The sequence below is a fragment of the Sander lucioperca genome, chromosome 14 (genome assembly GCF_008315115.2).
Source record: "Sander lucioperca isolate FBNREF2018 chromosome 14, SLUC_FBN_1.2, whole genome shotgun sequence".
Classification (NCBI taxonomy): domain Eukaryota; kingdom Metazoa; phylum Chordata; class Actinopteri; order Perciformes; family Percidae; genus Sander; species Sander lucioperca.
The window spans coordinates 4,396,294-4,414,466 of record NC_050186.1 but is presented as its reverse complement, the minus strand read 5'-3'; the positions used below and the strand labels follow the sequence as shown (position 1 = coordinate 4,414,466).

At 40.1% G+C, this 18,173-nt stretch overlaps 1 protein-coding gene across 3 annotated transcripts in view; it reads right to left on the bottom strand.

Annotated features, from left to right (window-relative positions):
- The window catches only part of dym (dymeclin), a 61,186-nt gene that overhangs the window by 14,480 nt on the left and 28,533 nt on the right, over positions 1-18,173 (bottom strand). For 2 of the 3 annotated variants that reach the window (XM_031317643.2, XM_031317642.2), the window contains exons 14-15: positions 16,946-17,045; positions 3,814-3,996 (exon numbers count right to left, since the gene is read on the bottom strand). In XM_031317643.2, coding sequence (XP_031173503.1) covers positions 3,814-3,996; positions 16,946-17,045 — 283 coding nt within the window. Of the gene's footprint in view, positions 1-3,813; positions 3,997-16,349; positions 16,476-16,945; positions 17,046-18,173 lie in introns of those variants that run through there. The other variant, XM_035991480.1, reaches the window with a different exon arrangement.

Below are 18,173 nucleotides of genomic sequence, written 5' to 3'. Positions count from 1 at the left end.
ATACTTTACTCAAACTTATCTTCATCACAGAATGTTTGGTTATGTTCTGTGTTTATGCAAGAAAACTAAGATCCAGTATCGGTCAGACTCTAGTCTATATCTTTCACCATTAAATCCTGTCTTAACACACAGGATCTCATGTCATCTTGATCTCATTGAAGTTTAATATCAACTCTCAGTTCTGTCATGAAGCTGTTTGACTCTTGTAATCCCGCTGTTTGGAGCTGTCACATTGATGTTGCAGCAGCCACACCCTATATGATGACACTAGGTGCAATGTGGAGATCTAAATTAGAGCAAAGCGGCATCATGCTACATGTAGAGGGCTTCATTCTGTAAACAGTAACACTGGTGAATGTTCCAACACGTAATGTTGTTATGAAAAACAAGCTATTTGAGACTACATTTTGCCATCAACAGCCAACAAGACTTATCCATGGGTTGTCATGTTTCCTAGCAACAGTAGGTTGCTCCGGAAATGCGTCTTTACTATGCAGAGACACAGAGCTACGTGTAGTATAATTTACATGGCAATTATAAGACAAAAAAGTGGATACAAGTTGACGAAATGGCTATAAAACTGCATGAATTCTGCTTTCTAGAGAGTGAAAAACCTCTAAGTCAAATTCAAAATGCTACAAACATAGGCTCGGCTAATGTGCCTGTAGGCTACATACTCAATACACACAGTATTTCAGATTACAAATTTACCATAGGGTTTGAGCTTGTTTCATCCCACTTAAAATGAACACTTCACTGGAGCTCAAATTATCTGATGCCTTCTGGGTTTAAGCCCAAACAAGAGATCAAGGACACTGTCTTCTGCGTTTCCACTGCTATGCTAGCTTCTTCCCTGGAGAAATGTTTGATATTTGATCATTAAAAAAAACTCTAGGTATTACCGATTCTTTTTAATGTTCTTTTTTGTCAAACCAACAGTGAAAAACGCATCTACAGGCAATGTTTTCTCTGCTCACGCTCTGTGGTTGCTTTAGAGAATTCAAACACACCAGAGCCTACATGAGCACTGTGTGTGTGTGTGTGTGTGTGTGTGTGTGTGTGTGTGTGTGTGTGTGTGTGTGTGTGTGTGTGTGTATCTTATCTAATACTAATCTCTTCATTAACTCTGAAGGCCTCCCATATGGGGTTAATTTAGAGGAGCAAAAAAGCAGCCCCTCATCCTGAATCTCATACTCGCACACATGGATTTGCAAGCACAAGAAAGGCTTAGGAGAATAGCCTTAGGGAGACCGACTTAAAGTGACTATATGTAACTTTTTAATGTTTCTGAAGCTCTGTCATTTTTCATACAATGGTCTTAAATGACCTGTAACAGCAAACGAGACTAACAGTGAAAAGAACGCCATTTTTATATAATTTTTAGTAAGGCCTCTGCCCAGGTTTGATTTTTCCTGTGAAGTCACAGAATGATTTGCGGCAGGTAGACGGCGCTACAGTAATACCTTCTGATGGGTCACAGATTTCTTTGTTACACCGAAAAAGCCTGTGTTAGTATCCAGCCTTTTGAGCCAGGTAAAGGGTAGCAGGAGATTTATTTATGTAGGCCTAATTGTATTTTAATGTTATTTTAGAAGTTATCTGTTGTAGTTATGGCTGATACTGGGGCAGGACCATCACAGAAAAGAAGGAAATCAAACAAAGAACAACTAAAAGCTAAAAGTGAAAGTAGAGATGTTCCGATACCAATACCAGTATCGGTATTGTCTCCGATACTGCCTAAAACGCTGGTATGGGGAAGTACTGGAGTTTATGCACCGATCCGATACCACGTAATAAAGCCCTAAAGAAAATCTACGTTAAAGTAGTTTATGTATGTTCTTTTTCCGTTATAATTGACTGTCAAACTAGATAATAAAAGAAAGTTCTGTGGAATTCATTGTTCATGTTTCACAAAGAGTTTAACCTGAGCCAGACTGACAACAAAGATAGAAATAATATCACATCCATACAGGGATAGCAGTATACAGTTGTTAAAACATAATAAAATATATGACACACTGGTATCGGATCGGTACTCAGTATCGGCCGATACGCAAGTTCAGGGTATCAGAACCGGTATCGGGAAGCAAAAAATTGTATCGGGCCATCTGTAAGTGAAAGACAACAGCGATAACGTGAGTCAACTTCGGGAGGGCTATCAACAGATGGAGACAATTACGGGATTGTAAATTATTCAAAAACGTCCCCAAATTGGCCCTTAGGTATGTAATATGTCTATTTCATCATAAAATAACTTCACAATGCGCAATGTGGTTGCACATTAGTAGCCGACATGTAATTACGTCCCCATTCCATTTAGCGCGGAGGTTTCCCCTCTACTCAGTGACAAGGGAATTTTCTGTTCTCTTGTCCCCCCGTTACTTGTGTAAAGAGTGTGTAGGTTTCATGAAATGCGCTATATGAATGCAAGTTATTATTACGTTGGTTGCTACAACAACTTCTTATTGCTTTGGCTTGTGACACAGTGACAGTGATACCCGGTTTATCTCACGAGACATCCAAAGTAGGCTAACAGCTGGAAAACACCACACACATACGCGTCGCATATAGTAGCGTAGCGCAGCTATTTTTATTTCGGCCTAGAAATATGCGTCCGGTATGAATGGCCAGGCGCACGATCAGGCACATATCTACGCTATGCGACACTTAAGCGTGATTTTTGCTTCTGCGTAAAATCTACGCTGTGGCTACGTACGTAGGTATGTGGAGACACGGAACTACGCTGGACCCTACGCTGTAGCCTGACGTGCTCCTCTCAAAAAATTTAACTACACGTCGCAGTGACGCACGTCGCTCGCCGTGGCTTGGTAGCGTTGCATTTCCCCCAACTCATTTCCTGGTTCTCCTTCTCCATAAACAATATAAAATCAAGGAGAGGGTTAACTTTTCCTGCTGGTGGTCAGAAAGCACAGGGGAGACACTTTGTTTCTCTCGCTATGCTACTACTACTAGTCGCCACTCGCTCTGGAGCTAATCACGTCACTCTCTTACTTGCTCTACCACACACACACACACACACACACACACACACACACACACACCTATTAGATCGACGCACACACCAACGCACAAATATAAACTTCAGGCCACGGCGAAAGCTCTGCGTGGAGCTCCGCAGGATCATAAATCAAGCTTTACGCGTGCGGTGTATTCCAGCTGTGAGTTACGGTATGCAACACTTGAAATGCAAAGATGCATCTGTAACTTATTCTCTTATTGTAAATGAATGATTTTTCTGTTTGTCCAAAGCGGCCGCTAGAATCAACACAAACTGAAAGTTACATATAGCCACTTTAATTGAGGGACTGTAAATATCATGCTTACCTCATACTTATGGATATCAGCAAAACCCAAGGCTATGTATGCAGCAACCCCCATCCCTCACAAACACACCAAAGCTTCCTTTCCTCCTCTATATGCCAAATACAGCTTTGAATAAACAGCTTTCTCTCACATTGTTTCTTCCTTCCCCGACATTCAATGAATATTTGACACACAGACTCTCGACACAAGGGCTATGATTAATTCATCAATACTATTTAAGCTCACAGGGCTCAGCGTGCCGCACAGTCCAACTGCACACCATGTTAACGATGCAGTTCGCATATGTTCCAGCACTGCCTGGCTGTTTTGCAGACTGAGAGGACATTCAGCGGAAGTCTGTATAACCTTGATCTATGGAATAATTACCACAAATCAGCCATGAGGTAAAGCGATCGCAGGCTCAAGCTTCTGTTAATTCATTTTGTTATATTTAAGTGACTATGAGGAGAAAAAAAACTTCTTTCTGACCGTGTCCAAGTTCTGCATGATGTCCTGGAACGATGGGTGTGTCCTGAACTGCTCAAAGAGCTCCCTCTTGTAGAGCAGCGCGTACACCAGGTTGGGGTTGTGGTGTAGAGAGTTGCTCAAGCAGGAGTTGATGATTTCCAGCATCATGCGGATCACCTCCTCAATCACATTCAGGTCCTGGGCCTGGGGGGAGAGGGAGGATGTAAAGGTAAACTGGTTTCCCACTACACTGGTTTCACATAAAATGGTGGTTTTAAATAATTGTTTCCTGATAGATTGATCAGCAGGAGGGAACAGAGAGATGGAAGAAATGGCAGAAGGAGGGAGAGAAGGATGAAAGTTGACAGCCATGGTCTTAGTGAGAGACAGATAGGTGACCTTGCGATCCACAGATCAGTTCATGTCACAGTAGGTTTCCTCTTGGGGCCAAGACAACTGTCGGTAAGTGACAGGTGACAGTATGGGAAGAGAAGGGTGTGGGAACGAAAGAGAGAAAGGCGAAGGGGGTTGAGTGGCTGACATGATGAGTTATTTACAAAGTTCTTCTCACAATGCAGGCTTGTCACAAATGAAAATACAAAGCAATTGCATTTAGAAATACAGAAACAACACATCACAAAGCTGCAAAAGGCAGGAACCTTTAACTACAACACACTCATATATACAAGAGCACAAGCTCAAATCTCAAAGGTACATTAAAGGAATAGTTTGATGTTTTGGGATACCACTCTCGTGTATGTATGGTAAATATGAAGCTACCATCAGTGGCCGGTTAGCTTAGCTTAGGACACGTTCAGGTTCAGACCAACGAAAGTGATCCGGCGATTCGCTGCAGGGTTGTGCAGCGGTGGGCGTGTCACTTAAATGGCCCTTATGTGTGACGTCCTGTTGTTATTTTTAACCTCCCAATGTAGCACAAGTAGCCTCTATATTTCACAATTTCCGTCAGATCGTTTATAGATCTCGACATTTCTGACTGCACTTAAAGGCAGCTTCATTTCACAGAGAAAGAGAGAAAGAAAAGAGATGAGGGACTGTGCTTTGTGCTGGAGCTTGTTACACAAACTCCTGGGCAGTTAAGTGCTTGTGTTTCATTTTTTACACTCAGTGTTTTAAAACTTTGTTCTTGCAGCGATGGAGGCAGTGATGTTTCCTGTTTACTGTACAGGACTCTCACCCCGCCTCAAAACGGACTGACAAGTCTGATCGCCAGTTACATGATTGGCCGCCGCCGCAGCCACTGTGATTTTTCTGGCTCCCCACTGCCACGGACTAAATGCCCCCCCCATTTGAAATGAATAGAAAGACCTGCATTTTCGTCGGACTGTCACAGTGTGTGTGAATAAGTAAGTAAGTTACTGAGAGACTAAAAATAAAAGAAATGCTGAGTCTTAAATGGAACTTAATGTTCTAAATAACAAGGGCTTCTGGTCTTTGGGATTGTGTATGTGTCTGTCCTGTTGGTGCTATGAAACCTTTAACCTATGCACCACTTATTGTAGCTATTAAAATAGTTAACCCACAGCATGATATCACTACTCTAAGATGTTTTGGTAGTTCTAAGTAAATCTGTCTTCTCATCAATGTGGAAATCTATGCAGCAAGGTAAAATCTAATCGGACCATCTGCTCTACTTGGGGAACCTGCAGTTTAAGAACAGAGATTATATCATGCATTGTTCTTTAGTTACTGTGCTCACAATAATGTGTCTACACAGACAGACAGACAGATAGAGAGACGCTGCCGTGATGAGATAACGTCCCACATGGCTTTGTCCATTGTGGCACAGAGAGGAAACAGCAAAGAGACTGTGGGAAAATGAATATTATTTAAAGAGATAAAACCAAGCAGCAATGAATTGGCGAATACAGTTCAAGAGATGATGTATGATGTTCAGTGGTGTTACAACCGCGGGCAGAGCTCTGCAAAATCTATCATGTACTGATGGTATTATAGATAAGATCCCTAGATGATGCAGCCAATTTCCAAACCAATCTAAAAATACAAAACAATAACAATAACGTGCTTAATCCCGATGAAAACAAACAGTTTGCAAAATGGACTTGAGGCATGGTGTGCTGTTTTTTTTATTTGCCAAAAAGCAAAAAAAAAGAGACTGTATTACAAGAATTTAAAGCAACTGTGGTTGAAAAAGTGTACCATTAGCTGAACCATTCGCCCTGAGATGTAGCTACTCTATAAAGAGTGGGCAGAATGGAAAGACAACAGCTAAGAAGAAGCCGAGACAAAGAATGCAGGAGTCAAGAACATTCAAAGTAGCTTAGCTTAATGCGATGGTGCACTAATGAAATAAGTCCAACGGTAGAAGAACACTATAACATACACGGCAAAGATTATCTAACCCTGATCCTGGATCTATATGATTAGCAGGAATAGCATGAGCTGTATGATTTTGTGTAAATCTGATAACGATATAAAGACCAAATCCCCCCTTTTTACATAAATAAATGTTTTTTATGAGAATGCCTTAGACTATTTCTTTAAAGAATTGAGACCAAAATATGTACTGAGCAGGACATTACAGTTAAAATTAATAATAATAATATTTTTTTTTTACATAAACCCTAATCTTACGGGTGCACTTTGTCCATTTTAAACCTAAAATACAAAGAACTTTTTTTGGCATACACACTGAGTGCTCTCATTAGAATCAATAGACCGCCATGTTTGTATTGATCATCAACAGGTTTTTTTCACAGAAGACATTTTGACTTGTCATTGTAGGAAAAGCATGCGTTACTAATAACATTAATGATGGCTCTGTTTCTTTCAAGTGTCTTTCGTTTGCCTGCCTGCCAATGTTACACTAAAAGTCCACTCACAAGTGGACATGATGTTTTTTTTTACACAACTATGTAAAACAAATATATAAAAAATGAACTCACTCAATTTTAATCCTGCTGTGTGTGGGCATCAATTTACATACAGACCACCGCTCTTCAGCTACTAGGAAAAAAAAAGCAGACTGTGTACTATGGACCATGATGTGACAGTAGCTTAGAACGGGACTGTGACATTTAAAAAGGTAGACACTAGACAAAAGCAAAACATTGTGACTACACGGCTGCATCATTGTACCAATTGTAGGATTCCGAAATAAATAAATAAATATCTTAATTAAAAGCTTAATTGACGGGTTCTGCCAGTTGCTTGAATGGCCATCTTTGCTTTACAGGAAGCCTCGCCTTAGAAAGTACTCATCAGCAACTTCCTCTGGGGTTACATCCTGCTTCATTTCAGGCTTGAAATGAGAGAAAAGTGTATTCCCCTGCAAGTATTGTAAATTCTGTAAAATACATTAGAATGAGGTGCTGAGTTAGCCAGTTTAATTTTTAATGTGTAGATGTATAAATCAGTAAAGCTTTATGGTAAAAAAAAACAAACAAAAACATTCTTGTTTCCTATGCGCTATGAGACACATTTAAAACCTTAAAAATGTTGTTTTATGTTCTCCATCGCAAGACTTATCCTTAAGGATTCATTTTCATCCCAAACATCATTGTTCTGATGACGTGTTTTGACCAAGAATTTGTTAATACCAGCTAAGACCAGTTTCAAAACAGCAGCTCAGCGAGACTGCTATGACAAGCTGATTGAAAGCTGAGATTCTACCTCTAATCTGGGCTAACCATCTGTAACAGAACTGCATGTAGTATCATTTTATACTCCATCTTCGGCGCCTTGCTTCAGAAACAAGTCCTTATCTGACAAATAACTTTGCTTGCTGTGGGCCTTTTTTTTTAGCTACACATAAGTGTGTGCACAAGCTCACGCACATGAACAAACAATCACTCTCTGAAAGTAGCCAGGGGGATAAGGATGATTCTTTATAACTGTATTCTGTTGTAAGTTGACCATGAATCAGGCTTGCCACACAAAGGCATTGATTTCCAGGCTGGTAGACAAAGGCGTGTGGTGGTGTGGAGCTTTAACAGGCAGACCTGAAGAGACAAGTGGACGGCAGGAGAGCTGGCTATAATGAGGATTGATTGTGCGTCTGGAAGCAGAGGTGGCTCTCTGGGCTCGACTCCACTGCCTAGATAGACCTGCTCCACAGTGGCAGGCCATAATTAGACAGAAAGCAGGCACAGATATGGAAGACAACTGAGTGGGAGGAGGAGGAGGCAGAGGAAGGAAGACAGCAACAAAATGAAACCATAGAAGAATGGAGTGTGGGGGGTGGTTGATGGAAAAAGTGAACGCAATGAAGAAGAGACAAAAGGAGCAGAGGAAGGATGGGATGCCTAGTGTGTTTGTTCTCTAGCTCTGTACCCAGCTTAATGAGATTAGCCTGGCAGAAAAAAAAATGCCACACTGGGGAATTCAGGTCACATGGAAATAGGCTAGCTAGACGTCTGCCTGGCCCTGTGTGTATGTTTGTCAAGTGGATGAGATTAAGAGGTCCATGGTCTACTTGAAACCCAGACAGGATTTAAATATATTGGCTCCTCCTCCTCTTACTCTGTTCTCTCGCACTTGTTTTTCCCAAAAATGTATCCGCTCGACAGCCCGAAAACACCTGACGTGTTTATATGACTGCATGAAACCATTACAGCCTTTCCTTTCTTTCTCTCACTCCCCTACCTCATTTTTCCTTCCCTCCCCTCTTCTTTTCTGCTCCTTCTCCTCCAGTCATGTGCTATTTTCCAGCCTGCTGCATTGTCATTTAGTCCCAGCCACTCATGCCGCTATTAAATGTCTTCTCTCCACCCAGGAAAACACAGGCTTCAGACATGAGCTATATCATTAGTCTCAATAAGCCTGCCCCATTTTACTTGTTTCACCATTTACACAAACCTTACAGGAAGGCTGTGAGTGTGTGAATATGCCTGTGTGTGTGTGTGTGTGTGTGTGTGTGTGTGTGTGTGTGTGTGTGTGTGTGTGTGTGTGTGTGTGTGTGTGTGTGTGTGTGTGTGCAGGCTTTCAACCGTCTGATTCTGCTGTTAATTCTTCAACATGCTGAGCACACATGTGTTATGTCTGCAGGTATGTTTGACCTTTGCTATCTGTCTGACAAGGAAAATTATAGAGTTTGCAGATGCAATCAGTGACTGAAAAGGACACTGCCGGCACTACAGTATGTGTGTGTGTGTGTGTGTGTGTGTGTGTGTGTGTGTGTGTGTGTGTGTGTGTGTGTGTGTGTGTGTGTGTGTCTGTGTCTAGCCATCCTATCATACCATTGTATGTTTTTATGCATGTTTGTGTGTGTGGAAAGGGTGTTTTGAGACACAGACATGTAAATCCCTGTAAAGTAGGAGCTGGCATCATTAAACCAATAGCTTAGTGATTCCCTGGCTGGCCCCGCTGCTCACTGCAGACTGTTGCAGGGCAGACAAACCAGACATATTAAGAAAGAGCACTGACAAAGACAAGGGCATGGAGATAAACCCAGGTACACAGACTAGCAAAAAGAGAATTAAAAGCCACACCTGTAAGACAGAGGTTTTCACTGTTTTAGAATGCAAACTATTAATCACAAATAGAATATATTCAATATTAGAATGGACAAAACAAGAGGGAGGGTTTGAATAAGAAAGATAAATAAAGAGAAGAAAAAAAACACCACAGACAGACAGACAAGAGAGGGTCAGACTGGCTGAGTAGCGGCAGCCTGTCCAGTCTTTTTTAAATGGGTCATTGTCTGACCTGCGTTATGGTACCACGGCCACGTCATAATCACACCATTTTGTAGAGCATTGCACCCGGGCCAGCCTCTTATTACTCCATAGCCTCACAAAACATCCTTTGTTGCGCACACGCACAGACACACACACACGCAGTCTGCCTGTCTAGGATGTGTTTAGGAAAGACTTTGTTGGACAATCGCTGCATCACTGTCTGTTTGGAGGGGAAGTCCAGCATATTTGCAGACAGACACCTTATTATCAGTTCAAATAAGCACACTATCTCTCAGAGACTTGGCTAGCAGTAACAACGGGGGGGGGGGCATCACAGCGGTGATGTCGATAACGCGAGTGATGATAAAAAAAGATGACGCCAACAGCTGCAACAGCACTCTGGCAGATAGGTGGGCAGTGCTAATTGATTTGCTGCTAGCTGTGCTCTGTTTTGCTGTGCCTCGATCAGGAAAAGACCAGAGCACAGCGGGGCTGCCCTAATTGCCATTTGGAAGCAGACAATCATTAGGACCCCAGAACACCTGCTGCCTGAGGATAAACACAGAAAAAGTCGGAGCGAAAGAGGAGAGAAGATAAGAGGCAGACAGATATACAGAGAGACAGAGTAACAAGTAAACTAACAACTAGGTCTAGTACCATCTTCACTAGCCAGGTGAGGAAAGAAATTCAGAAGATAAGAGACTAAAAAGGGGGTCAGTGAGGAAGTCAGCTCCCTCGCAGGATACTGACTTAATAGAGGAACACAAGGGGACAGACCTTTATTGAGACTGAGAGGATAAGATAATGAGCAACATAAAGGGCATCAGTTTAAGAGGTTACGTAGAATTTGTAAAGTTCCAAGTCATTGTAGATTATTTTATTCAGTGTTAACTTTTCTAAAGACCACCAAAGACTTGGCTTCAGTACACCTTGAATTTGGTTCATTTGTTACAGGTGAAAATCATGGCTTTATTAAACCCCTTTTACTGACGCTTGTTACTAACAACACCTCAGTGAGAGGTCAGACCAAAAACAGCCCTGTGTTACATTTTTTTCAAGGGGCTGCATTAATGAGGATGTGTTGCTTTAGGTTATCGGTGAGAGAATGAAATATCAGGAAGTCAGGAAGTCCAGTTTGATCCCCGAGTTTAAAGGCCTATAGCTCCATTTCCACCTGGTAATAAAATCCAATCTAAGTGATCCGATCACAAGTGGACAGCTCTAGGGATGTGTGTTCTACATCAAAAGACTATAAGAAATGTGACAGCATAATTGACACTTCAATTAATCAATTCCTACTTTCAGACAAACCACGTATGAAGAGACACACCCTGCATCTGCCCTTGCACATAATGTTGTTTCAGAGTCTCCATCAGCACCATGGAATTAGGCTGCATTTCCACCCGGTATTAAAATCCGATCTGAGTTATCCAATCAGAAGTGGACAGCTCTAAGTACGCGTGTTCCCACCTGGCAGCAGAATGTGTTTTCAAATTGTCTTGTCAAGTTATTTTACGTTTATATGTTCGCTTATAGGCGTTGTGTTAAGTTACTGCTGATAAAGACCCAGCATTTCCTGATTTTGCGGCTTCATAATAATAGCTTTTAAATAACGGGGGACTTTTAATTGTGACATGAGAAATACTTTGAATGAGGACGTAGATTGATTTTAATACCAGGTGGAAATGGGATTTTAGAGAAAAATGGACATGGAAGAAAGTCCGGGCAAGGCTGCCATATTTTACAATTTCAGAGAATGATAGGTAGAAGTTGATAATACACGAGACTCCCTTTGTGATTGAGCCATGTGGAGGCCACGCTGAACATCATACATCCTTCAAAATATGCGATCAGGAGAGAACGAAAAAGTATGGAAAAGGAGACTGGAAGTGAGTGAAATTTCCAGCAAAGGCAACACTTTACTTTAAGTCCGTCTATTTAGCATTTATAAGCAGTATATATAATTTAAAATGGTTTAAAAATCACTAAAATGTGTTTATTAATGTATTTGTCAACAACTATAACTCCTCCTGTGGGCATCAATAGAACTTTTCAATGGAATTCCATTGCTAGGCAACAGCCTGGCCCCTTGTTAACTTCCTGTCAGTTGATGTCATTCACATACACTGCAACAGGAAATCAACTTGGGGCCATTTAAAATGTTTGTTTACATCTGTGAAAAGGTCACTGTTGTGTTAACATATGACAATAAAGTTTCTTATCTTATGAATGACAATATGGCAAAACACAATTGTAGTAATAATATAAAACATGACTTCATGGGCAAAGTTATCATTTTTTACAAATACTGTACATAAAATAAGCATGTAAAATATCCTTGAAGCGGCTTATAACTACATTATAGTATGTATTTATTAAATGTTTATGCACTGCTTGAAAATGCTAAATTGGGGGAATTACAGTTAGGATACATGGGTATATATTTCAATACTTTTTCAACACTGGTGTGAGAGCAATCTTGTCCCACGTACAAGTGACTATAGCCCGACCATTGCAATAAAAAAAAACAGATATGGGACCTTGAAGTCTGCATTAATATTAATTATATAACATAAGTGAGTACAAGTATGTTTGAGTCATCGACTGACAATGTAAAACACACAAAAAAGAAAGATAATTTTCTGATGGTTGGTTGGTTGAAATTATCTGTTCACCAACATATACTTCAGAGACTGTACATGAATCAACTTTAAAAACATTTCTAGCCATCTATGAACTATTGTAGCATTAATGGAAAAACTGTGGATTTTGCAAAACAATTTTGTAGCCTAATACAAAAATGGCAATTTCCTGGAAGGCCTGATAATAAACAGAAGGCATAATGTTTATTATCTGTTGATATATCCTTGGGCTCTGCTTCTTCCCTAAACAAAAGGAATTGTGCTACAAAGCTAATGCATGTGTCTCTCTGGCTATTAAAAAGAGATCACAGATTGTGACTCAACCAGAGCACATACTGTAAACACATAGACAGGGTGGTCCAACATGCTTCTGGCTCTCTGTGTGTGTGTGTGTGTGTGTGATTGTAGTCTTCTCCCAGTAATGTGCAACAGTAAACAGATGAAGAGGCACAGAAGTAATATTACTACTACCACTAGTGGCTGGGAGCATAAACAGTGACACACAACTCAATGCAATGTAACACAGTGCATACTTTCTTGTTTTATGTTTGTTTGTGTGTGTGCACAAGCACATACTGCATGTCACTGCACTTATCCCAAAGGGCAATCAGAGGTGCAGAGGCTGCAGAGAGCAGCGGTGGGGCCCCGAGAGAGCTGCCCTGCTTGGACTGGGAGCCTCTGGCTGTCCCTTGAGGGCTCAAGGGGCCCGTACCCTTCACTCTTTCTTCCCTGACACTAACCAGACACAGCAGCACAAACACATACAAGAATAGGGTGGGGGGGTGCTCTATGTGTGTACATATGAGAGAGAGACCAAGAGGCAGACATAAAGAGGGAGGGAAATGGAGGGGGAGAAAGAGAAAACAGAGGGAGACATTAACACATAAGCAGAATGAGCCCAGCTTTAACCCACAGCTTAGAGCATTTGACGTCGTTTTTTCATATCCTCCTCCCTCGTAAAAGACAGCAATTACATGTCCAGGACAATCTCACATTAAACAAACATTAGTTCTCTCTCCAGAGCGAGACTCAGCCAAATGACATTGTTTCCAGATGCCCATCACAAGCCCACCCTCTCTTCAAACCCTCCTCATCTCCTCTCCTCCTGCTTGTTTCTCCCATTTCTATCGTTCTTCTTTTCTCCTCATGTTCTGCTCTTCTTGATCTCTCCCTGTAGCTCCCTAAACTTCCCATGTTAAGATGAGAGTTTGTGAATAATACCAGAGAAGTCTGCTTTCAATTACACAGCCACATCCTTCACTTCTACTGGAGGAGAAAAGGAGGGCCAGAGATGGAGAAAACAAAGGAGTCGACACAACTTCTTTTAGATGTCACTTCTCCAAAGCCGAACCTGAGAACCTTAGCCAGTGTGTGAGGTTATTATAATTGGCCTGATAAGAAAAGCTATGCAAAAGGTTTTATGTAAATTTCAGTTTAAGTTTCAGACTGATGATGACGGAGGGTAGAAATAAATGGCTGGTCAGCTAATGTTTAGCTTGTAGATAATGTTTCAAACCATTAACTTCACTTGTGTGGAATAAATTTCCTTTCCTATTTGCCATTGTGTAAAACATTTAACCAGCTGTTTATTTTTTATCTATGACCTCATTCCTCCATTTCTATGAACGAATGAGCCAGATATTTGCTTAAAATGTAGTCTATATGCAAAGACAGTTTAAGTCCTCATTGTCGCACACACTCAGAAATCACACAGCAGGATAGAATTAGGCCTGCACGATTAATCGCGATCTCGATTCACTCTGTTCACGTTTTAATTTTTAAATAACTTTGATTTTTTTTGTTGATTAAAAAAAATAAAATAATTTAATAATAATAAAAATATTAAATAAACATTTTTTTTTTTTTAAATGATTTAGATTCTCATTTAAGTTTACGAGCCAACTGCATCACAAAAGCTACTACTTTCTTCTGTGAGTTTTAAACAGACTGTATAAAATAGGTTTTAAATCGCTCCCAAGCGCTGCGATGCTCTCCCTTCTCTTCATTGTAGCCTCTGTGTTTACAGGCTTGTGGTGATGACCAATGTGCTATAGGTGCCAAAGAAAATCTATGTTTGGTACGGCCAATATGTTTTGTTTTGTCATGGTTCATGTGTGCAATAAACATTACACTTTGTGAGAAAAAAATCGTGGCAGAGAATCGTGATATCAATTCTAAGCTAAAAAATCGTGATTCATATTTTTCCCTGAATTGTGCAGGCCTAGATAGACAAAAAATAATCCCATGTAAAATTCACTGCAGCATAATGGTTAGTAAGCAGAAAAAAGATAATCTGCCACTATTTGTGTAATCAATTAATAGTTATTAAATTTTAAATACGTAAAAATGCCAAAATTCTCTAGTTCCAGCTTCACAATCGCAAGGATTTGCTGCTTTGTTTTATGTAAACTGAATAAAAGTTTGTGGATGGCTGCTTGGACAAAACGAGCTGGGTAAAGATGTCATGTTGGGCTCTGGACATTTTACAGACCCAATATATAATCAAATAATTAAAAAATAATAATTAAGATTAATGGATGATGAAAATGAACTGTTAGTAGCATCCCTACTGATCAAATCTACATTTGAAACCCTATAACTATGCCACACTTCAATTCAAATAAAAATTAAACAAGCAGCTCTGTGAGGCAGTACTAAGGGACAGTAGTGCATTGAGCTAAATGATAACTTAACATCCTAACATGCTCACAAGGACAATGCCAACATGTTTACAAGGTTCACCATCTTAGCTTAGCATTTTAGCACACTAACATTTGGTAAAACAGAGTACAAGTGAGCCTAATAAGAATGTCACTAGTTTTGTAGGTATTTGGTCATGAACGACAAATTTAAATATTTACCACATACACTATTACAATTCATCCCGACGTCCCCAGCCTTCTGAACAGGGACCTTACAAGGCTTTGCCAAACACTCAGAAGCACCACTGACTAAGACCAAGATGTTTACAAGCAAATACATGTGAAAGAAGGCAAACAATACAATATGTTCCTTTTAATCAAGAGATGTCAATAAAGCTAAAAGTTGACTTCTAGCTATGAACAGTAAGTCACGGGAACCCTTGTAGACATGGGAACCAATGTCATATTGAGTTAGTATAGTCTAAGCTCAAGGATAAACAGCTGTATCAGAAACGTTGATCAATTCTGCCTCAATAGCCTATGACCCAGACTAGATGTCAGACACTTTTCTAGGGAAAAAACCCTCGTTGTAAAATTCCCATGATATAATCCTACTGGAAATGTGTCTTTTGCCCTTGAGCAACACACTGGAACTATACCAAAAGCAGGAGCGTTGTTGTGTAGTCCACCTTACACAATGACCCCTCATTGTTTGTGGGTGTATTTGTGTTATTATTGTTGTCACTATTATTATATTCACTCAGAGTGCACTCTCCTGTGTAAACAGCTGGCTGGACTGATATCTTAAACAGAGAGGCTATAATCAAGGCAAAGTAATCTCTCTTTCTGTTTTTCTTTTCCACCTTCAGTCATATACAGTGGGTGTTTATGCATGGGTGATAAACAGAGTATTAAAAGAAGCCCTGAAGGAAGAAAGCATCAAAATAAAGCTGGATAATTGCATTATATGTTTTCATGAGTGTGTTTACGTGTGCATAGATGTCTGTTTGTAAGGGGGCCTCATCAGACAGTCGCTACATGGTTGAAAGAGCACTCAAATACACTCACGTTTCCACAGCACCTAAGGGGACCTCCTAATACATCTCCAAGCCCCAAACACACAAATATGTTTATGCACACACACACTTATCTAGGACCATGCAAATCGAATGAGACAGCCAGACTGAGAAGTAAACAGACTAACCTAAACACAATACAGACAGTTATACAGTCAATAGTCAACAGCGTGTACTCATTGGCCCGGTATGGTGTACTAACAAGATCCATAGATACTTAATTGCATTGGGAAAACATCATTTTAAATCTATTGGTTTAAGCTCTGACACTTAGTCACTGCTGTGGTGCTGTTAAGATTTCAATTTCAGATAAACACTGATGTTTCGGAGAATGACGGATTTTATCATCCAATTTAAAAAAAAGAAAAAGCTCAACACTTTCATCAAATATTATTCTACAAGTGGAGAATCCATTTCAGTACATATTAAATGTGTGGGATGTGAACTGGAAAAGTAATGAGAAGAAGACAAAGGATTGGAGTAAACAGAGCTGCACACTGCGACTCAATGCTGGTTCTGCAGTAACAGGCCTTCAATTTAAATGTAGAAACAGCATCAAACTGTGCACCACATCCTCAAATGAATCCCACTGAGTACCTAAACTGGTCGACATAACTGGTGCCAGGAGCAAAATGTGGACTTATCTCTGTCTTTTACAGCAGACTAAGAGAGACATCGAAAAACATTTCAAAATCCATGATAGAGGAGATGCTACAAAGCAGCACACAGCATTATGTTTTTTCTTGTTTACTTAAAAAAATATCAAATGATGCTGACACAACAACTGATTAATACACTGGCGGATGAACCGAACATTTTGCTGGTTACAGCTTTGCATTTAAATATTCCGATGATTGCTTGTTTTTCAAACCATGAATGCTAATTCTTAATAAATATAAATATAAATAAAAAATAACAAATTCAAAATCCATGCTACTTCAAGTAACCTCACACTCACTAAACTGTCACAAACACCCATGTCAACTTCTGTACCTTATCCAAGTAGACATAATTTGGCATCTACTAATAAACTGATTGCAGACACACAGACAGAGAGTGAAAGAGTGAGAGAGTGAGTAAGTGAGTGAGTGAGTGAGTGAGTGAGTGAGTGAGAGCGAGAGAGAGTTACTCACATAGTCAGGCAAGGCTGTGTTGTCTCCCTGTCTGCCTCTCAGAGACTGTGTTGCCTGCTCCAAAACCTTGTTGTGCTTTTTGGAAAGCAAAGCAAACAAACTGCAGGAGAGACACAGAGAGGGGATCAGGAGTGAGAGCAGCAACGACAGATGAATGATACACTTCACCAAAGAACCCAAACACAGTCGTCACACTGCACATGTTGATCAGTAACTAATGTGCTGTAAATACACAAACAGTGGCCTTAAACTGAAGAATGAAACCTTTATTTAAGACAGATTATTATTAGAGACGGGCCTGTTTTGCTTTCTAAATGAGGCCTTTAAAATAATGAATAATAATTAGCTTTGGAATAACAAAATAATCATGAAATTGGCAGGAGACAGTTTTAGAAATGATGTGTCAAAATACTAAACATTGTGCTTAATTAACCATCCATTTACAATCACAACCGCTTTTTCTAACCTGGCTTTTATTTGGCCTGCGCAGGTCGCAGCCTTGGTTACTTTTCGAAAATTTCCATTTCATGTGTGTGTTTGTAGGTGACAGTCTACCATTTGACCCACTGACTTGCTTTACCCTTAGTGTGTGTGTGTGTGTGTGTGTGTGTGTGTACGGTTGTCTGGATGGGACTGCATTATTGAATTTGATGGCTGGACACAGACATACATCAAGAGTCTAGAGTATGCTTGGGCGACCTTGGGTAGCAATAGGGTCGGTCAATATGCACACAAACCATTAATGGCACAGTGTTGACTCAACAGTAAACTGATTCACCCAACATGTGTGGTCACGCAAGGGACTTTAGAGAAAACACTTTTTTAAAGTAACTTGAGTGAGTAGCGCCTGTTTAAAGAACGTGCTCTCAATTTGAGTGGTTTTTAACTCTAAAAAAAACCCATTAAAAATATATATATATATATATAAAAACAAGTCTCCTATATTGGTTGTCTAAAAAATAAATATTTTTCTTTTGTTGACCTCTTTATTACATCTCATCTTATCTCTCAGTCTCATATCGTATTCATTGTGGTGTTTATCATCATAATTATCAATGACCTTCTGTTTTAATTACAACTTTTTAATAGTCTTTCCAGGCCCCGAAGGCTGGTGAATGTTTAATTTGTGTGTCAATCAAGGGAAAAAATTACAGAATAAATTTAATTTAATGACAGCAAAGGGCTAGGGAAACTCCGATGCAGAGCTCAGCTAAGCCCCTTTCGAGCT